This window comes from Coprinopsis cinerea, assembly GCF_000182895.1.
Source record: "Coprinopsis cinerea okayama7#130 chromosome 3 map unlocalized cont3.3, whole genome shotgun sequence".
Lineage (NCBI taxonomy): Eukaryota > Fungi > Basidiomycota > Agaricomycetes > Agaricales > Psathyrellaceae > Coprinopsis > Coprinopsis cinerea.
Window position 1 is genome coordinate 2910298 of NW_003307542.1, and position 17340 is coordinate 2927637.

Genomic DNA, 17340 nt, shown 5'->3' on the forward strand with positions numbered 1-17340 from the left:
GCTAAGGTCCCAGCGCGAGGTAACAAGAGTCCGTCTAGCTTCTCGGATGATGCAAGTCCCGCGAAGATAAGCAGAAGAGTTGGAATAAGCAGTGGAAACGCCTTCAAGTGGAAGACCATGGTAGGGAAAGAGGGTACGTGCACGAAGTCAACGAGTGCTCAAATTATAGGTCATAAGAGAATTATGGGCGCTGCTTCAAGGGAAGCGTGATGCAAATGGCGCCCACACGGGGATGATGGTGTTCAATTACCATTCTTCCTCTTCCAAGAGAACGATTATCTTCTCCAAAGAATCGAGTCTGGTTCACGAGACTATGGTGCTGGTGCGTAGCAGATGAGTTGACCGCCCAAATTCCATGTGGCCCTGTAGACTTGCCTACCAACATAAGACCCCTAAGAGAAGGCGGGGAGAGCCGTTTACACGTCAGCGAGGGTGTTGAATGTCGTCTAGAAAGAATGCCGGGCGGAGTGGGTAGCGTTGGAAAGAGATGTTCGTAACCAGTACTGGCAACGTGGGCTTAAACCCGTTGATGAAGCCGATGAGGCTATATGGTGTTACTTAGTGGCAACATGGGCTTGAACCCGTTGATGAAGTCAAGTCAATGAGGGCTGATGCTGGTGGCGTTAGTCGAGAGGCTCGTACACGTTGATGAAGCTGATGGAGGCTATGTATATACTATTTCTGAGGTACGGTGAGTGTTAGTTTTTCAAGGAGCCGAGCAGTGGCGTACATAGCGAATCGGTGTAAGTGATGGCTGTCCTACGTGATGTACTTACCCCTGTACATGGGCTCCAGCCATTCGCTCATTCTGCGCAAGTGCTGCATACTTAGTCTTGGGAAGGCCCAACAGTCCGACAATCCTATTTATGTCACTAGTCACTGCAGGTTACATTTCGCTCACCGATCAAATCGAATGTCTACAGCACCGCTTTGTAGTATGCATACAGCTTGGTGTCATTGAAAATTGAACGAGACGAGAAAAAAGAAAGCCCGAGCGCAGAATGGACTATTGCAAGTCTAGAAATACATGCCCTGGGTAGCGTTCGTACTCCAAAAGCGTACGGGTCCGTAAATCGGAAAACTCTTGTCTCTAAACCATGTGTATTTTGAGTTTGAGAAATCGTTTCATTAGTGAATACTGTGTCGAAACGGTATAACCTAAACAATCTACGCGTTGCGGTAGTGTGTATGTGCTAGAAGCAAAATCATGTGTACTGTTATGTCTTCCAATAGTTCGACGCCTCTTAAGTTCCTCGTAGTCCGGGTCCCATAATCCCACTTTCAATGGAGAGCGCAGATGTAGATTGTTTGTTGCGTGAGGTATCACAACTTATCTTAGCCTAAGATCTAAGCGAAACAAACTCCGGCGGAAGGCAGCACCAGAACGTCTGTCAGCCCTAGACCGACGCGTCTGACTCGGAATCAATAAGCGCCTATGTGATGTAGCACGTGAGTCCGACCCGGGAGTCCCACAGCACTTGAGACTTCCCCACTGTCACTTCCATAACTGGTACTACTCGGATGCTCTCTCAAGTCCTCGAAGCTTATTCACTCCTGCTGTTTAAGAACGAGGCTATCGTTGATATCGGAGCTTTAATTTCAGAAAGCGGGTTTTGCAAAGTAGGCAGGTTTAAATAAAAGACATGATCGACCCATGGCCTCCATCTTCCCCCTCCCCTCCCCCTCCCTCTCTCAACGTCCAATCATGCAGAGAGAAGCTCCCTCTCAGTCTTCACCTAGTATTGGCGGCCAAGACGGCCACCCTTCTCCCAGAAGCGGACAACCCCACAGCTCGAGAGACGCGCGCAATTCCCCGCCACCTGCTTTGAGATCACGCAACGTGATGACCCCGACTTACCGTAGGCGTCAGTTGCGCAGATCCAACTCTTTCTCTTCAGACGACGTCCCCGACGAACCGTACCGGCGACCACGACCAAGACCACGATCACCCCCCACCGACCTGGACCGTTATGGCGATTTGGAATGTCATGGTGGTCACAGAATCCACTTGAACCAACCGAAACAACACATTTCAGCCGACGGGTCCACCCAAGAGGGACACTTTTCAGAATCTGGGGATAGCGTGTACTATGGTTGTCAGTTCAACGAATACTCTGCCGGTATTCACAGTACGCAAGGTATGTCTCCTTGTCATCGTATTTTGTCGCGTAGGCTCACAATCCCGCCCTTCGGTAGTCGTCACTCGTGAACGAGGACCGAATGGGTCCATGATTGCCAAAGAGCCGCAATGGCAGGACAAACTTCCCGCCACAAACACTCAGTCCTTCTCTTTCCTTTCCATCGCGGCGATGGCGTCTGCGTTGGGAGGAATTGCTATTTACATCGCGTTCCAAGCGCTATTCGGCCCTTCTGCCTGCAGCTGCGTCGTGAACGTCGCGACTTAGTTTCCCTTTAATTTGCCCCTATTCCAGTCTGCATCTTATCTACGTATCCGCTTAAATCCCCGCCACTTCCTTCTCGGTACCTTTCAGTTTCTCACCACTTCCCGCACCCGGCCATCCCAGCTCTCCACTAGTCAACCCTTTCACTTTTAGCTCCAGCTTCCCTTCCCATTTCATTCGGACTCTTGTTTTCGGTGTTCACACAAATATTGCAGGACAACAGTGTCATTCCAAATCATGTACTACGCGCAAGTAAACTATTTCATCGCCCACAACCAAATGTGAGGAACCAACAAACCATAGAACGTGCTACCAAAACAGGAAGTCCTCCTTCCCAAAAAGGGAAACAGACCGATCGGGATGGTGGGACAGCGAACCAAAGATCGCCTCCAACTCGCCAAGCCAACCAGACGTGGAACCATCCCTCGAGAAACAACACCACAAAGCAGAAAGCTTCGGAAAGAGAGAATGGAAAGGAAATTAAAGCGGAAAAACACTCGAGGATGCGAACAGGCAGGCTACTGCTACAACCCCGAAGAGGAGCAGCCACCCACCCGGCTTCCAGGAAGTTCATTCCGCCATTTCCTTCATCTCATCTCGCCTAGGCCCTCCCTCCGCAATGCGTCCTGTCGGTTTGAGACCAGCTGGTGAACTCGACGGCGAGAGGTGACCGATAGTCGTGACTAGCGAGGCCGAGTAGTCGGGGTCAGAGGTGGTAAGGTCGTCGGGCGTGCCACAGTCGACGGATCGGTCGACTGCGCAGAAGGGGCGATAGGAAGAAAACCACGGTAGAAAATGCAGGAAGACACTATCGTCAAAAAGAGAAACAGAGAGGAAGAGAGACATAAATAGAGAGATGCTGATGATGAGAGGAAATGATGAAAATGACAAAGAAAACGAAATGAACGAAAACGACTGGAGCTCTAGATGTAGATGAAGAAAGCCAACCCAATGAGAAAGACGAAATGGATACTGTTGTACAATTTTGGGAGGTGGTATCAGGGGCGACACCATGTTGGGCGAATGTCCAGACTAATGGGTCACGGGGTCCACGTGGGACGAAACAACGCTTCGGAGACTCAGTGAGGCTGTTCCCAAACCTTCAAGTACGCAGAACTAGGCGCACTCGTTTGCGAAGTGGGGTAACAACGAGTCGAATCCGGTGATGCGAGACAAGGAAGACAGACAACACTGGCGCCGGGTTTAGAAAACACCAGCGGTCGCAGTGTTGGACCAGATACCGAGATCCAAGGTCATGTCGAGGCCCAAGTCGTTGGGAAACTGCATCATGGCGTTGGTGGTGTCGATCTGGTTGAGCATCTGCTGCATCTCGTCGGGAGTGAGAGGCGCAGTGGTGGTTGATGATGCGGTATTCGACCAGTCGAAACCAAAGTCCAGTCCGGCGTTCGCTCCAATTCCCAATTCCAATCCGTCAAAGGCGAGCTTCTTCGTCGCTCCCGATGATTCTTCGTCTTCTTCCCTCTTCCTCTTACCCAAACTCTCTCCTTGTCCCTGGGTCTCTGTCTTCCCTACTTCCGTGGTGGTGGAAGTGACCGACGGAGCAGCAGAAGCTGCCTCTTGTACTGGTCGGCCGCTAGATTCGCCCGTCGCTGACGACGTTGAGTCATCAACAACAATCTCCCTGAACAAGTCTTCCATCTTTGCATCATCATCTGCTGTTGCATCATCGGAGACCTCGATGAAGCTGGTAGATGGCGAAGGGTACACGCCGACACTTTGGCCGCGTGAGAGGACGAGACCGCCCGCTGCAGGGCCGTCGAGCGAGGCTCGAGGGTCGCCACCCGTGCTGAGTGGCGAGCGGTAACGTCATCACGCTGCTGTTGGTGGGGAGTGGACAACGCCAATGGTGATGGTGCGGAGACGGGTGCTTCAAAGTCGAAGTCGGAGGCATGGGAGGGCGCAGGAGAAGGGAAACCGGTAGAGAAGTGTGTGGCGGAGGAAATGGGAGGTTTGGTAGTGGTGGTTGGGGAGGTTGTCGGGGGTGAAGAGGGCGTTGTGGAAGTAGAGGGAGTCGTCGAAACAGGGACGGGGTTAAGTGGTTGGGTCGAGTGAGTCGAGGCGGTGGTGGGTGCGGCGGGAGTTGTTGAAAGGCCTGTGGGCAAGCCCTGGGCTGCCAGAGCCTTGACAACTGCGTCCCAGCCGCGTTCCAAGGTCTTGATGCGTTCCTTGAGCTCTTCGTTCTCCCGTTCTCGCTCCAAATCCCGACTGGCCCGGATTGCGTCCTCGGGACTGAGGACAGGGATTGGTTGTGGTGCGGGCATCATGGCGGGGGCGATGTTGGAGAGAACGGGGATATGAAGGCCTGCGGGTGGTGGTGGTGCTGGTACAGGGGGGACAGGAAGGCCAGCTCGTAGCCGGCGGTTCTCCTCCTCGAGCTCGGCGACACGGCGCTCGAGCCATGAGAATTGAGCCTTCCGTCGGTCGCGGCTGTTCTGAGCGGCGATTCGATTTCTGTGCGCTCGTGCTTCCTTGCGTTCTTCAGAGGTCATCTCAGACCTGGACCGCTTCCTGGGCGGCTGTCCAGCGTCTGGCAAGGCGTGTGATGAGGTCGATGGCGACGGTGAGGGTGAATCGCACGATGGCGATGGGGAGTGGGCGGAAACAAAGGACATTGTGGTTCTCGTTGTGAAAAAAATCTGCACGACGTCGTTGTCAATATTCGCTAAAATCTAGACAAATGTCTCCGAAATTACTCACAATACAGTGATGTTTGTGTTGTTGTTGTAATCCGAATAGTTAAATTCGAATTGGATCCAAGTCGAATGTATTATTTAGAGACTTGGTAAGGGTCGAAGGAAAGGAAAGCCCTGAGGCGGCGGTGTGGAAGGAAATAAGGGAGAAGCGGATACTGCGCAATGGCAGGACGGACTACGTGGAGGTCGTAAGGAAACGGAAATCGTCTGACGTGGCAGTTATATCCGCCCTACTCTTGCTTACGTTGGCACCAAAACAAAAGTCAACAACGCCCGCGGCACAGCATCGGCTTTCAATCGGTTGCTGCGAGCGGCTCAAACTCGCCATCTATTTCTGCCTCACACGGCATGTATTGACCTTGGAAACATGATTACAGTGAAGAACTCCTGTCTCGGAACCCGATAGCCTTTTACGCTTCATTTTCGCCCACCAGGAGGGCACAATTTCTTGGGTTTCACACCCCACATGCGGGGGATCGACGGCTGCGACACTTTTACACCTCGTGGCTAAACCCTTCGGTCAACAATCCACCATCTTTCCTGGGATTTTTGATCCAAACTGCTTCAGTTTCCGCCTTCCCCACCTCTCGGTTGAAGCTCGCAGCTTTATGAACTTCACCCGTTCCGTTGGTGGGAATACTCGAGAACGGCTTGTGTCAGAAAAGGGTTTGTCCCGGACTTACCATCGACACTTCATGGGAATCAGAACAACCTTGTGATACTTCTTAACCCCATACACTGTGGGGAACATTGTTACCCGCTCCCATACCCACCCCGGCTCCCTCCTAAATAGTTCTCAACATGCGACCATTCTCCTCGACTCTACCACGCCCTCCTTCCACCCCTCGGCGTCGAACATTCTAGTGATTGGCCGACTCAGAGATTCTCCGAGCTTTCATCGGGAGGTCTCAAGTCTACTCAACCTTCATACCATTGGATATACTGGTCACCCATTCACTTTCTCGGGCACTTGTTCAAATCGAAGGCAGCACATTCAGTCAACTTCGGCTTTCGCCTCATCCCTGGAGCATTGAACCGCCAGAATTTATCAGAACCCGAGCAAAATTACATCTGCCTGGTCACGGTCTCCCTGGCCTTCGCTCGCGGCTTTCAAATTCAGCTCCCAGCGGTGTGGATGACTATCCTTACGATATCGGTAGCCATCGATCCTTACCGGCGCCTGGGCATCCAGAGGGGGCTTAGCAGGCCGTCCATCAAGTGTGCAGCATGATTCAACTACTGCGTCCAGGAAGTGCACGATCTCGCCCTGCCCTGCCCACCGCATATCGATTGCACAGCGATGTGTATAGGCGCCTAGCCGGGCGTCCTCGCCATTTGAGCGCTCCGGTAAAGTCGATAGACCACGGCCTCGACGCCTCGTGCCATCCTAGTTTGCACCCACATTACTCGAGTCCCTCTGATCTCCGTGATATCGCTAACTACCTTGTCAAATCCATAGGCGATAGAAGCACGTACCAGCGGGTGAGTTCTCCTGCTGAACAAGCACCATCATGATCTGAATTCTCTGTGTTTCAGAAGCGCTTCAATGACCCAGCAGTGAGTGCTGAAAGCGAATTGAGTCTGAACAGTGAAAACAGAAGGCCAGGCTTGGAAGCCACCCAATGCAAGGCAGTGCGGTCCGAGTCCGTGGAAATTTCCTGAACAGGCCCATCTACAGCACCTTCGCTTCTATGGTCGGGGACCGGGCTTCCAGACGGTATGCTCCGTTCCCTTCCAAACTATATTACTTCGCACTGATCTTAGAAGGCTGTACAGTTCGATGCAATGCTCTCTATGACTCTCAATAACTGGTCAATACATGGTCGTAGTGATCCGTGAATTGTGTCCCGTTACCCCCTATTCCTTCCAAACCTCGGCTTTGCCACAGTTACATATAGCACGAGCGCCCACATAACGGTCTACCCCTACTCCCCCTACTCGATTTCTCGAACGCCGATACCCCCGAGGCGCACCATAGCCACGGGCGCCTATTGGTATTACCACCACCATCACCACCGTTCTAGAAATACTGATCCAATCAGACGTCACTCAAACGAGGACCTGCAATCAGCGCGCCCAAGGGCAACCAATTCGGCGATGTCACAACTCATCCAAGGAACGGTGTACCACAATAGCGACGGTTCTCGGATTTCATGACTTGCACAGCACTCGTGACTCACACACAGCCGCCCATAGGTTGCATTAAATAAGAGCGCCCATGCTTATCTCGACGTTAATCCCTTGATATCTTCCCTCCCGCACATTCGTCCTCTATAGCGCACTCTAAGCGACGATGTCTTGGAATCCGTGGTACGGCAACGCCGCAGCATACGGAAACGGAGCACCAGGCTGGGGCCCAGTCCCCAATTATCCACCTCAACCACAAGCATGGGGAGGGCAAGCATACACCGACGCCTACGGGGCCGCTCCTCCAGGTACATCCCCGTCTCCTCTCTGCTCAACCAAAAAACGCTGACACGCACATGCCCCCAGTCGTAGCCCAATATTCCACCAAGTATCCCACCCTACACCCCATCCTCGCCATCGACACCACCAAACTCCGATTTGACATCCGTCGCAACCCACAAACCGAAATCCTCGCCTCAACATTCTATGCCACACGTAACCTCCCAGCCAAGGTGTCGCCCACCCACTGGCTCCGCATGATCTGTAAAAACTTTCCCTGGACGATCGATATCAAGTCCACAGCGAACATAACGTGCGGGATGGTTTGGGAGGCGGTGTGGGCGGCGTTGCAGGAGCCTATTCTGGACTCGGAGTGGGGGCTGATTGTTTTGGATAAGAAGGTGAAGGAGAGGGTGGAAGCTGCGGTGAAGAAGAGGGTGGAGGGCAATCCCGGTGCGGATAAGCGCCCGAAGAGGATTGATTACTTAGGGGATGTAACCCTTTTTAAAGGATTAGAGAGGGACGAGGACTATGAGAAGCAGAGGCTTCTTCCGCAAAGCCAGCCGTGTCCGGAGACCTGGGTCATTAAGCTTACTTCGTAGGTGAATGAATGTTGGGTTCCAGTTTGGTTGTCGTCGATTCCTTTCGCTTTTCTTCGTCACCACTTTCCATCGTCTTTTCTTCGAGGGTTCCTCATTATAACTATACATGTATATTTGTAACCTGAAGGTAGTAACGACAAGCTAACGATAGCAGCGTCTCGGTATATTGTATGTTCGCGTGTAAAAGGTATATGGTACAAAGTAAAGTACGTGAATCAATCGGCATATTTTGCCCCGCAAAACCCATCGTCCGAGTTGTTGGCCTTTTCGTGAATAGTGATAGACACATCAAGGCGCTACACTTTAAATACCCTCGTCACAATCAAAAGCAAGTCCATGGAGACATCCGGTGAATATAATAGAGTAGACCGGGTTTGAAAGCAAGAAAGAATAATACAAAGGCGATGCAAGGCCGGATCGTGAGGGAGATGCTAGACCTGTACATAAAAGTGGACGAGAAACAAGTCTGCAATCCCATGGTCAGATAAATGCTCTTGAGACTATACGAAGCCGAATACTTACTTATTCCACCGAGACACTCGCAACGATGCGAGATATGCTATCACCAACGGTGTTGGCTTCCTGGAGCATTGAACACCTGGACCTGAACACGATGCTGCTGCATCTGCTCGCGTTCGAGCTGCGCCTTCCTATTCCACCTCGCCTGCTCCGCCGCCTTCTGCATCTCGTATGCCCGAACCGCCGGATGATCGTAGTACTCATCCTCCGGTCTCGTCACCGTTGCTCGTGCACTATGGTGACTAGGGTACCCATGTCCGCTACCAGATGAAGTATTACTCACAGAGCGCCCGATAGGGGCGATCGTGTAGCTATACTTTGTGGTGTGAGGGGGGGACGAGCTAACGGGCATACTATGGCTGGGCCCGCTCGAATGATGCCGGGATTTACTTCGACTTCCTGACGCGCCATGGGGAGCCCTATGGTGGTGCGATGTACTGGTCGTGACGTTGACGGGAGGAGGATATGAAGAGGAGGTGTGGATCTGGGTGGGGACCGGCATTGACTTGGATGATGAGTGGAGGAGCGCGGGGGCAGCGGGCACGGCCGTGCGGTGGGACGGCGAGGAGATGATGACAGGAGGTGCTTGTGGTGGAAGGAGAATAACAACTGATTTCGGGGGTGAATCACTCGATACCGACTTGCGAATCTTGTGCTTGGAACGACTACTATGATGAGTAGCCGAGGATGGGTGGGAGGAAGAACGACTATGTTTCGTGGATGAGGACGGCATCAGGGTGATCGTCGATTGAGACTGGGCGTCTGTGGGTGGCGAGGAGAAAGTTCTTGACTGTGAGGGGGATTGAAAGTTATCCAAAGCATAGCAGCACCGTCCATTTTATAGATTTAGGCTGTGGATGAGAATGGAGGAAGTCTACTACAGGAAGAGGCATCTGGAACACTGCGTCACTGGATGGCACTCCATTCGGATAACGCCATTTGGTCACTACTCATCTGGGTTAGTGGTCTCTTTCACATCCCAATCGAGTAAACGCGATTTTTCCTGTCAAATGAAAGGAATCAGCGGAAGCCTCCGAACCCGATACCGAAATAACCTACACACCACGACCCCCTACACGAGACGCGGCAGAGAGACCACCCGAGAGCCATCCCCTAGCGCCCATGCCTGCTCGATTAGACAGGAGATCATCGACACGGGAAGTTTAATCCACTAATTAAATCTGTATCAGCAACTTGGCCAGACTTCGGAAAACATGCCTTCGCATCTTCTGCGACCTGCACCCACCACTGTTCTCTTCTGCGGCAATGGATCGTCTGGGGACCAGACACGCGTTAGCCTCGTGTTCTCGTTTGGAAGATACAGCTTCGGAGCTCCACGATACTGAGGCCCCACCCGGATTCTTGAATGGTTCTCAGTGTCCTTTGTCAGAGAGACAGACTATCTTTAATCAGAGGCTTGGACACCCCAAGCCTCGTGTTTGGTGACTCTTTAAAGCTTTATTCGGGAAGGGTGCTGTCATCGAAAAGCGAGCGGTAAGGCATTACGAGGAGGGTGTCCTTTCAATTCGGAGCCACATTGTCGACATGATCACCGCCAGCGTTCCGAGCAGTGGATCCCGCGAATTACGTCATAGGCAAGATCGATACATACATAGTACCGCCTCCGAGGGTAGGTCTTCGCCTGGACTTCCACAAACTTCCAATGCTGACAGACAAATTTCGATCCAGTATGATAAATCCCACTCCTGGTACCCCCTATCGGTGTGAACATCCAAGTGACGCGCGATAGGAGGTCACTACGTACCTTGCTTTCGCTTCCTTTTACCATCTGTAATTGGCGCCCAAAAGCCACCAAGGTCCCGACAGTCACGGTGCGGGTGGGATAAGAATCAAGACAGAGAGGGGCCTAGCATAGCGTTAGGGAGAAAAGAGAAGGCAGGTACAGCAAGTACCTTGGAGCTAGCCTCGTTCCGGGGTTCGAAGCATACAGCATTCTGTGCTTCTTGAAAAAGTACCACTGACTCCTGTCTCCTGCCTAAAGTCAGGTGTGTGGGAGCCCAGTCATAAGACCCGTCGATGAAGCGTCACAATAGATCTCGCCCAAATGAACGCTGAAAATCGCCCGCACCTCGATTGGATGAACTTAATCATTGATCAACAGCTGGACAAAGGACTCCAACAGTCGGAACTTCTAAGAGGAGGTGGTTGAGATGACGCGACAAGGTCGAGATACGCTTTCATCCAAGAACAAACGGTCAATAAATCGTGTAAGATGGAGTCTGTTAGCAGCAACTCACCTATTGCCAGCTGCCATTAACACGTCACTGAGCAAGCCAAAGCCAGTACCTCCACAAAGCACTTGTGATGATGACCTCGCTGAAGTCCTCTCGCGATTCACCGCGACCCGGCAGTCGAAGATTGTGCCCTGCTATCGGTATGTGCGTCGTTGCCAATAGAAATCATTACACGCGAAGGATGCGCGCAAGCGTTAACACTAGCGTACAAGATAGCGCAATTCGGGGAGTAGCGTCAAGGTCAAAGATCTGCAGCACGAGTTCAGTTCTCTCGACCGAGGGTTCAATCGCTGGTTCGCCCTCTCCGACCCCGTCTTTAGTTTCTTTCCTGAGATGCAACGAAGGGAGGCCAAAGGCGTGACCACGGGAGAAGCGATTCCTGAAAGTCCCAACCGCAGTCAGTCACGGTGGTGGTATGACGCCAGGTTGTCCAGCCTCGCGGCTACCAATGTAAGACCACGAGCTAGCGATGGGTTTGGAGCCTTCTCAGAGCGATGACGGCGAACGAAAGGAGAGGAAGAGAACCTGGGACCTCACTTGACCGTAGAGTTTGATCGCACGTGTCATACAGCTGCAGGTGTATAAGACAACCAATGAATTCGATTGAATGGGGATGATGGGTCGTGAGCACTAACTAAACAACAGTTACACTCGAGAGTCATGATACAAGTACAGTCTATGCGATAAAATGCCAATGATACTACATATTATATTCGATACAAGATGCCTGGCGCCCAAGAATGAAGTGGAAAAGAAGTCTAAAGCAATAATCCGTCATACTTTCGTTGTGAAGTGCATTAACCAATACCAATAAGAAAGGAAAAAGAAAGGAGACATATACCCAATTGAATCCGATAATGTTTGTGGTCCATGTCCAAAATGTGAGAATGGGCGCGGCAAGTGTCGAATGAACCGGCCCCCGAACGCTCGCAAAAGCGAGTTCCGGTGGACGCGTCAACATGAGGGCCTGTATCTTAGACTCTCCTTCAACCCAAACCTAATCTATACCCATCTCAACTCAACCCACCCACATCCACATCCTCTCAACCCTCAGGCTCACTCCCCTCGGTGACAACGGGTGCATGCCTAGATCAATCACCCGCTATGAACTCTCCTCTGCTCCCTATCCCTATCCCTCGCCGCCTCCTCGTAGCTCGGCAACCCAAGCAAACTGCTCAAAGGCGCAACACCTCCAATGAAACCCCTCGCTGCGACCGAGTAATCCGGCACCTCAGTAAACGCTCGATGCAACAGATGTTCATCTCGATTCTCTCGGCAGTAGGGTTGTTCGCCTTGGTAGGGGCAGTCACGGAGATGGTTGGGCGATGCCGGACGGGACAATGGGGTTATAGGGGTACGAGGCGAGACCGATGAGGATATGGACGAGCTAGAACCTGTTCGTGGAAGGTGGGATGCCGGGTTGACGAGTGCTATCGGCCTCAACCTCGGGGAGACAGGCGCGGAGGCGACCATGCGCATAACGTTCGAACTCGAAGGCCTTGACTGCCGGGTGTTGCTGGTGGGCGGTAGGGGAGGACCAGTAGACTGGGAAGACGAAGAGGGTTGGCCGTAACGATGTTCGCTATCGTCTCGATGTGCCTTGGTGAATCCAAGACCTTTAATCGCACCCTTCAAGAACCCGCCAAGACCACTCTTGCCCTGGCTGGTCGCTGGACGGCTGGAGCTTGAACTCGACTGCCCCTGCACAGGAGAAGACGGACGACTGGGAACTAGACTCTGTGCCCCACTAGCACCTCTCGACAACTCGATCTCCCTCTCAAACCGCCTCCCAGGTTCATCGCTCAGACTCAGCAACAACTCTGAATTGACCCAATCCAACGGGGTATTGTCACCGCTTCCCGGTGCATGAGGGAGGTGGGCCATGACGTGAGCTGGCTCGAGTGGTGTGTTGTAGCCTGACCTTGGTCGGGAACCGGGAAGGCCGAATCGACTCGAGGAGAAGGAGGACCGATGTCCGGCGAGGGAGGATGGAGTAGCTGAAGGCAGAGACCCTTGACGGGAATGTGTCCGTGAAAGAGGAAGGCCCAAACTCGAGGATGCAGGCCGTGACATCGCAGCGCCGCGGGGAGCGTCCCCAGAAGGGATCTCCCCCATCTCAGCTCCCTCATCGGCGTCGGAAGGGGGAACGGGGCCTGCCATGCCTGACGAGGCCTCTTCGAACCCCGTCAAGCTCATAAGCGACATCGATGCCTCCCCATTCCTCGAGACGGCAGCTGAATTCATTGGCGATGTTGGCGACGTTCCATTGATAACCCAAGGGTTTGTGACCCTCAGTGTGGACGACTCCGGGAGATACATGTTGGCGACGCGATCCCTGACGTGCGCATGGTAACTCGGGAGTTCCTGGTCTTCGACATCAAGGTCAAGCACATCCACCCCAGGCTCCCTCTCGCTTCCAGGCAAGTTGTCACCCTCCCATCCAGGTACACCACCTGCTCCCATCGCACCTGCCAGCATGCCTTCAGGCGACAGCACGGATCTCCTCGTGAATGCGGTGTACATCCTTGTTTCATTCAACAGGCGGCCGTCCATGATGATGATTGGGAGTGAGCAGCGGAGTTCGCTGATGTGGCCGTCGGGATTGGTGATATAGATCGCCCAGCGAACGCGGTGCGAGACCGTTACTGGTTCGAGAGCATGGGATGGAATCATGGCGGTAGAATTCGAGGGTAGGGGGAGGGAGAGGGTGGTAACAATATCGGTCGGTGCGATTGGGGAAACATCGTCAGAGTCAAAGGACGAAGTGTCGAACGAATCTTGTGATCGGAGACCGGACGATGAAGAGGACGCACGAAGACTCTCTTCCCGTTCGCGCTGTAGGGCCCGTTCCACCTCCTCAACAGGAGACAAGGGCGGTGGACTTCGTGGCGGTGCTGCGTGGCCTATCCAAAGAGCTGGTTTGTTCGTCGCCTCAACTAACACCGCTCTTTTCCCATCCACGATTTCGTGCCTGGCACTTGCCACGACTCTCTTGTCCTCCCGCTCCCCACTCCTTGCGTAGATCCTCGTTTTTTCTTCCACATTCGTCAGGATGCTGTGCACCCCAACACCTTTCACGGTCGGACTGAACTTGACGAGCACGCCAAGTGTGTCTCCTTGCGCCCATGCTTTGTGTGGTAGGACGATCGAGTACATGAGCTTGCCTGGCCATGTGTTCTCAATTTCCAGCGTCTGTTGGTATTCGAGGGCGGTTTGAGCAAAGGAGCGGATGAGGGTGATGGGTACGGTGTGGTGCAGGTTGGATGAGAATGGGAAATTGAGTTTGTGTGGTCGTGAAGCTTCGGCGTATAGTTTGTAGGAGACGGAGGCACCGCCAAGAACGGGAGTGGAGATGCTTGAAGGTAGGGAGCCGCCAATTTCGAGGGAGAAAGGGAAGATGTGTCGGCCAGCTTTCAGGGTGCGTGTTCCCACGTGTTTTGAACCGGTTCCAAGTTCGAGGAAAGACCAGCGGTGGTGGCAGACGTTGTATGCCAACATCGAGGAAGGGTTGCCAATTAGCCTATAGAGATGATGTATTCAGTAGCACGTAAAAGAGCGATTGGGAGAGGACGCACGATTCACTGGCAGGAACTGGTATCTTTGCCTTTCCTCTGAACTCCAGATACACCTCCTTCATTGATGTGGCTTCTGTAAGGAAGAGGACGACATGACCAGTGAGGTGAGTCGCCTCGACGTCAGGACCGGTCCCTCTCAGGGTCAAATAGGGTGAGTCGACGACGATGTCGATGTAAGACTTTAGTGTGGAGTCTTTGGAAGATCTTGAGCTCGTTGGGATAGCAAAACGACCCATGCTTCCTGTAAAGGGATGCCATCGCGAGTTGGCACGCGTCAATAAACGAGAAGGGGCAGGGAATGGCGTACGTTCTTGTTCTGCGGTAATCCCGGAGCCACTTCCTTCTGGTTGGAGGCTGTTATTATAGGCCTCGTTGGTAGCGCTGGTGGTCGCTATAGAACTGTCATTATGCTGCTCGTGGTGAGCGTCCAGGTACGATTGCGGCGACATCGTGTCATTAATATCACTTTGTATAGTGAATATCACTGCTTAGCCCAAGCAAGCTTTCTGTTTATGGTGTGGTTCAGGAACAGACGAGACCTCGAGGACAGGAAATGACAGACACTGTGACAACCTGTGTTCAGGCTATTTCGTGATGCGGCCCGAAGAGGGGATAGTGGGACTGTGTGGCGAAAGCTGGCAGACGAGCAGGTGGAAGTTGAAGACAAAGAGAGCTGGCGACTGGCAACAGCAGCGACGGCGAAAGCAGTGAGCGGAGGAGCGTCAAGCGGAATTTCTTTGACCCTCTTTTAAAATCATCTACGTTCTTCTTAAAAGTTTTCTGAACGCCAGAAGAGCCGAGTCATCATATCGTATCCATCCATGGCATATGGCGTCAACCAAAAACAACGGGTGACGATATCTCTTGATTGTCGATTTCCAGGATGTTTGGACCGATATAGTCCCTTTTTCAGACCCAAAGGAGTTGTTTCGAGGGTCGAAGCTGCCGAACGCACTCGAGGTTGCAAGATCCAGAAACAAACCACAAACTGAACCGCCCCAATCACACGCGCCAATCCCCGCGCCAGAACCACCGGCATCCCTCGGCAACTTGCTGGTTCATTATTCTCGTCCCAGCCGATCCACAGCCGCGTCTGCCCGAGCGCCCTGCCTTTTTCTCCTCTTCAATCTCGAGCTCGAGCCAGCGCTGTTACGTTCTTCAACTACCACCTTTGATACGAGAGCTATTTTGAAGCCATTCTCCAAGGGTATAGCACTTCCGTTATCTGTCTATCTTCTATTTTTTTTTCTATCAATTGATTGCCAGGGAAGAGCGTGTTATTGTGCGATATCAACAAAGTGGGCCATGCTCCATACCATTTCTCGGTGGTTCGTTCCGCAGTCGCCTTCCAAAATTTCAAGGGGACAAACGTTTGATATTCTATCTTCAGCTCTGAACCAGAGACACTACAATTGAGTCTACTGTATACACCTCTCGAGTCTTCCATTATGGCACTTGTCAACACCTCTCGTCGGCGAACTCTGTACCTCTTCCTCCTTCTTGGGCGTTCCGACCTGTTCCATGGAAACCTTGATCTTGGTACGAAATCTCCCGAATGGATGGATGCTAGAGCTCCAGCGCCCTTATCCGTCCACAATCACCGATAGTGGATCGACGTTTGTTGGAGCCAAGGACTACAGTTTCGTCATCCACAGGGCTTTTAAGTGTCTATGGTGCAGGAGGAGCTCTGAAATACACTTTGAAGTCATCGTTCGATCACCCTTTGACTCTGGATTTCATCTGCCTTTCACTCTACCTGAACGGGTCGACTCCAGGCGCTTTTTCTGTCCGTCCCATTTTCGGGGATCTGGGTTATGTTTGTTGCCTCAAATTTCGAAGTTGAGCAGCATCCTTCACAGCCCCCCAAATAGAAGTCCAAGGTGTCTAAAGAACAGGCTTCCCTCGGTGATATCAACCTTGATTCTGGCTGGACTTGGCCCAGTCCCAGTTCGGCTTGCTAAATTCATTATCGAGCCTTCAATATGCGTGTCTTTATCTTTCCACCTTGGGATTTGCGAAACTTCCAGCGGTGGGTCGCAAGACTTGGCTTTCCGAACTTTCAAAGGATGTTCCTCTACAGGTCTTCTCTCTTTCCCGAAGCTCACTTCCTTGACCCACTCAACCCGAAGTCGGAGTGATACGCGACGCCATCTCTGCGCAGGGAACACCGGCTGACGTGCTTCCGGGTTCTCGACATGCGACTGGGCACTCCTGGCCTCTTGAATGGGCGTTCAAGTGACCATCTCAAGCTATCTTGTTATCTCTCGTCAACACCTTCGAATCCCATTGCAACCAAACGTCTACCAGGGGCCCACCAGCAACTCCGGCAAATCGAACCGTGCAGCTCTATTTGTCCTCAACTGGTTTGATACTGCTCTCGAGGCCCGGTCTATAAATTTATAGGCCCCGATAGACTCGCATCGCCATGGGCATAAATATGGCCATGGAAGACATTTTGCCAATGCCACTCGTTCCAACAGAACTCTACACAGCGACCAAAACACATTGCTCTCTTTCCCCTCACCTCACAGAACGTGCTATGACCCTGTCCGCTCGTTCGTTCGAAGAAAGTGTTGCCCTAATCATTAATGAATTATCTGACTCAGCTAATTTTCAGAACTCAGTACGTTCCTTGGCATCCACATACCGACCGGAAACTTCGCAACAATCTTCAGTTGACACAGGACCCTGATTGTATATCTGCCATCTTTCACCTTTGCTGAAGAATCACAGATTCAATTTCCCGGTGCCATCTACATACCCACAGGTAGCCGTCTACATCGACAGCTGACCAGACCACGAGGAAACCTGTACCGCGAGCGTGTTAGCAAACGACTGAAATCCACGAGCTCGAGCGCGTCCAAAAA

At 52.4% G+C, this 17340-nt stretch overlaps 7 protein-coding genes across 7 annotated transcripts; 3 read left to right on the top strand and 4 right to left on the bottom strand.

Moving 5' to 3' along the window:
* Positions 1-1654: 1654 nt before the first annotated feature.
* On the top strand, positions 1655-2405 carry CC1G_14266 (hypothetical protein; the record flags this gene model as incomplete). Its single annotated transcript, XM_002911689.1, has 2 exons — positions 1655-2138; positions 2197-2405. 2 exons carry the CDS (start codon positions 1655-1657, stop codon positions 2403-2405), a joined length of 693 nt encoding a protein of 230 aa, XP_002911735.1.
* A 567-nt stretch (positions 2406-2972) lies between these two features.
* Positions 2973-5296, bottom strand: CC1G_02249 (hypothetical protein; the record flags this gene model as incomplete). The annotated part of the gene is made up of 4 exons (XM_001830746.2): positions 5121-5296; positions 4137-5059; positions 3617-4107; positions 2973-3325 (listed from the first exon to the last, which is right to left on the bottom strand). Exons 2-4 carry the CDS (start codon positions 5033-5035, stop codon positions 2973-2975), a joined length of 1743 nt encoding a protein of 580 aa, XP_001830798.2. The 5' UTR covers positions 5036-5059; positions 5121-5296.
* Positions 5297-5610: 314 nt separating this feature from the next.
* On the bottom strand, positions 5611-5867 carry CC1G_14267 (hypothetical protein; the record flags this gene model as incomplete). The annotated part of the gene is made up of 2 exons (XM_002911690.1): positions 5611-5755; positions 5800-5867. 2 exons carry the CDS (start codon positions 5865-5867, stop codon positions 5611-5613), a joined length of 213 nt encoding a protein of 70 aa, XP_002911736.1.
* A 476-nt stretch (positions 5868-6343) lies between these two features.
* Positions 6344-6955, top strand: CC1G_14268 (hypothetical protein; the record flags this gene model as incomplete). Its single annotated transcript, XM_002911691.1, has 6 exons — positions 6344-6463; positions 6576-6598; positions 6653-6673; positions 6706-6748; positions 6795-6833; positions 6893-6955. 6 exons carry the CDS (start codon positions 6344-6346, stop codon positions 6953-6955), a joined length of 309 nt encoding a protein of 102 aa, XP_002911737.1.
* A 454-nt stretch (positions 6956-7409) lies between these two features.
* CC1G_02250 (hypothetical protein) lies at positions 7410-8124 on the top strand (the record flags this gene model as incomplete). Its single annotated transcript, XM_001830747.1, has 2 exons — positions 7410-7551; positions 7610-8124. The coding sequence occupies 2 exons, from the start codon at positions 7410-7412 to the stop codon at positions 8122-8124; spliced, it is 657 nt and encodes a 218-aa protein (XP_001830799.1).
* A 562-nt stretch (positions 8125-8686) lies between these two features.
* On the bottom strand, positions 8687-9376 carry CC1G_02251 (hypothetical protein; the record flags this gene model as incomplete). The annotated part of the gene is made up of 1 exon (XM_001830748.2): positions 8687-9376. The coding sequence occupies one exon, from the start codon at positions 9374-9376 to the stop codon at positions 8687-8689; it is 690 nt and encodes a 229-aa protein (XP_001830800.2).
* Positions 9377-11993: 2617 nt separating this feature from the next.
* CC1G_02253 (hypothetical protein) lies at positions 11994-14922 on the bottom strand (the record flags this gene model as incomplete). Its single annotated transcript, XM_001830750.2, has 3 exons — positions 11994-14418; positions 14474-14714; positions 14781-14922. 3 exons carry the CDS (start codon positions 14920-14922, stop codon positions 11994-11996), a joined length of 2808 nt encoding a protein of 935 aa, XP_001830802.2.
* Between the last annotated feature and the right edge of the window lie 2418 nt (positions 14923-17340).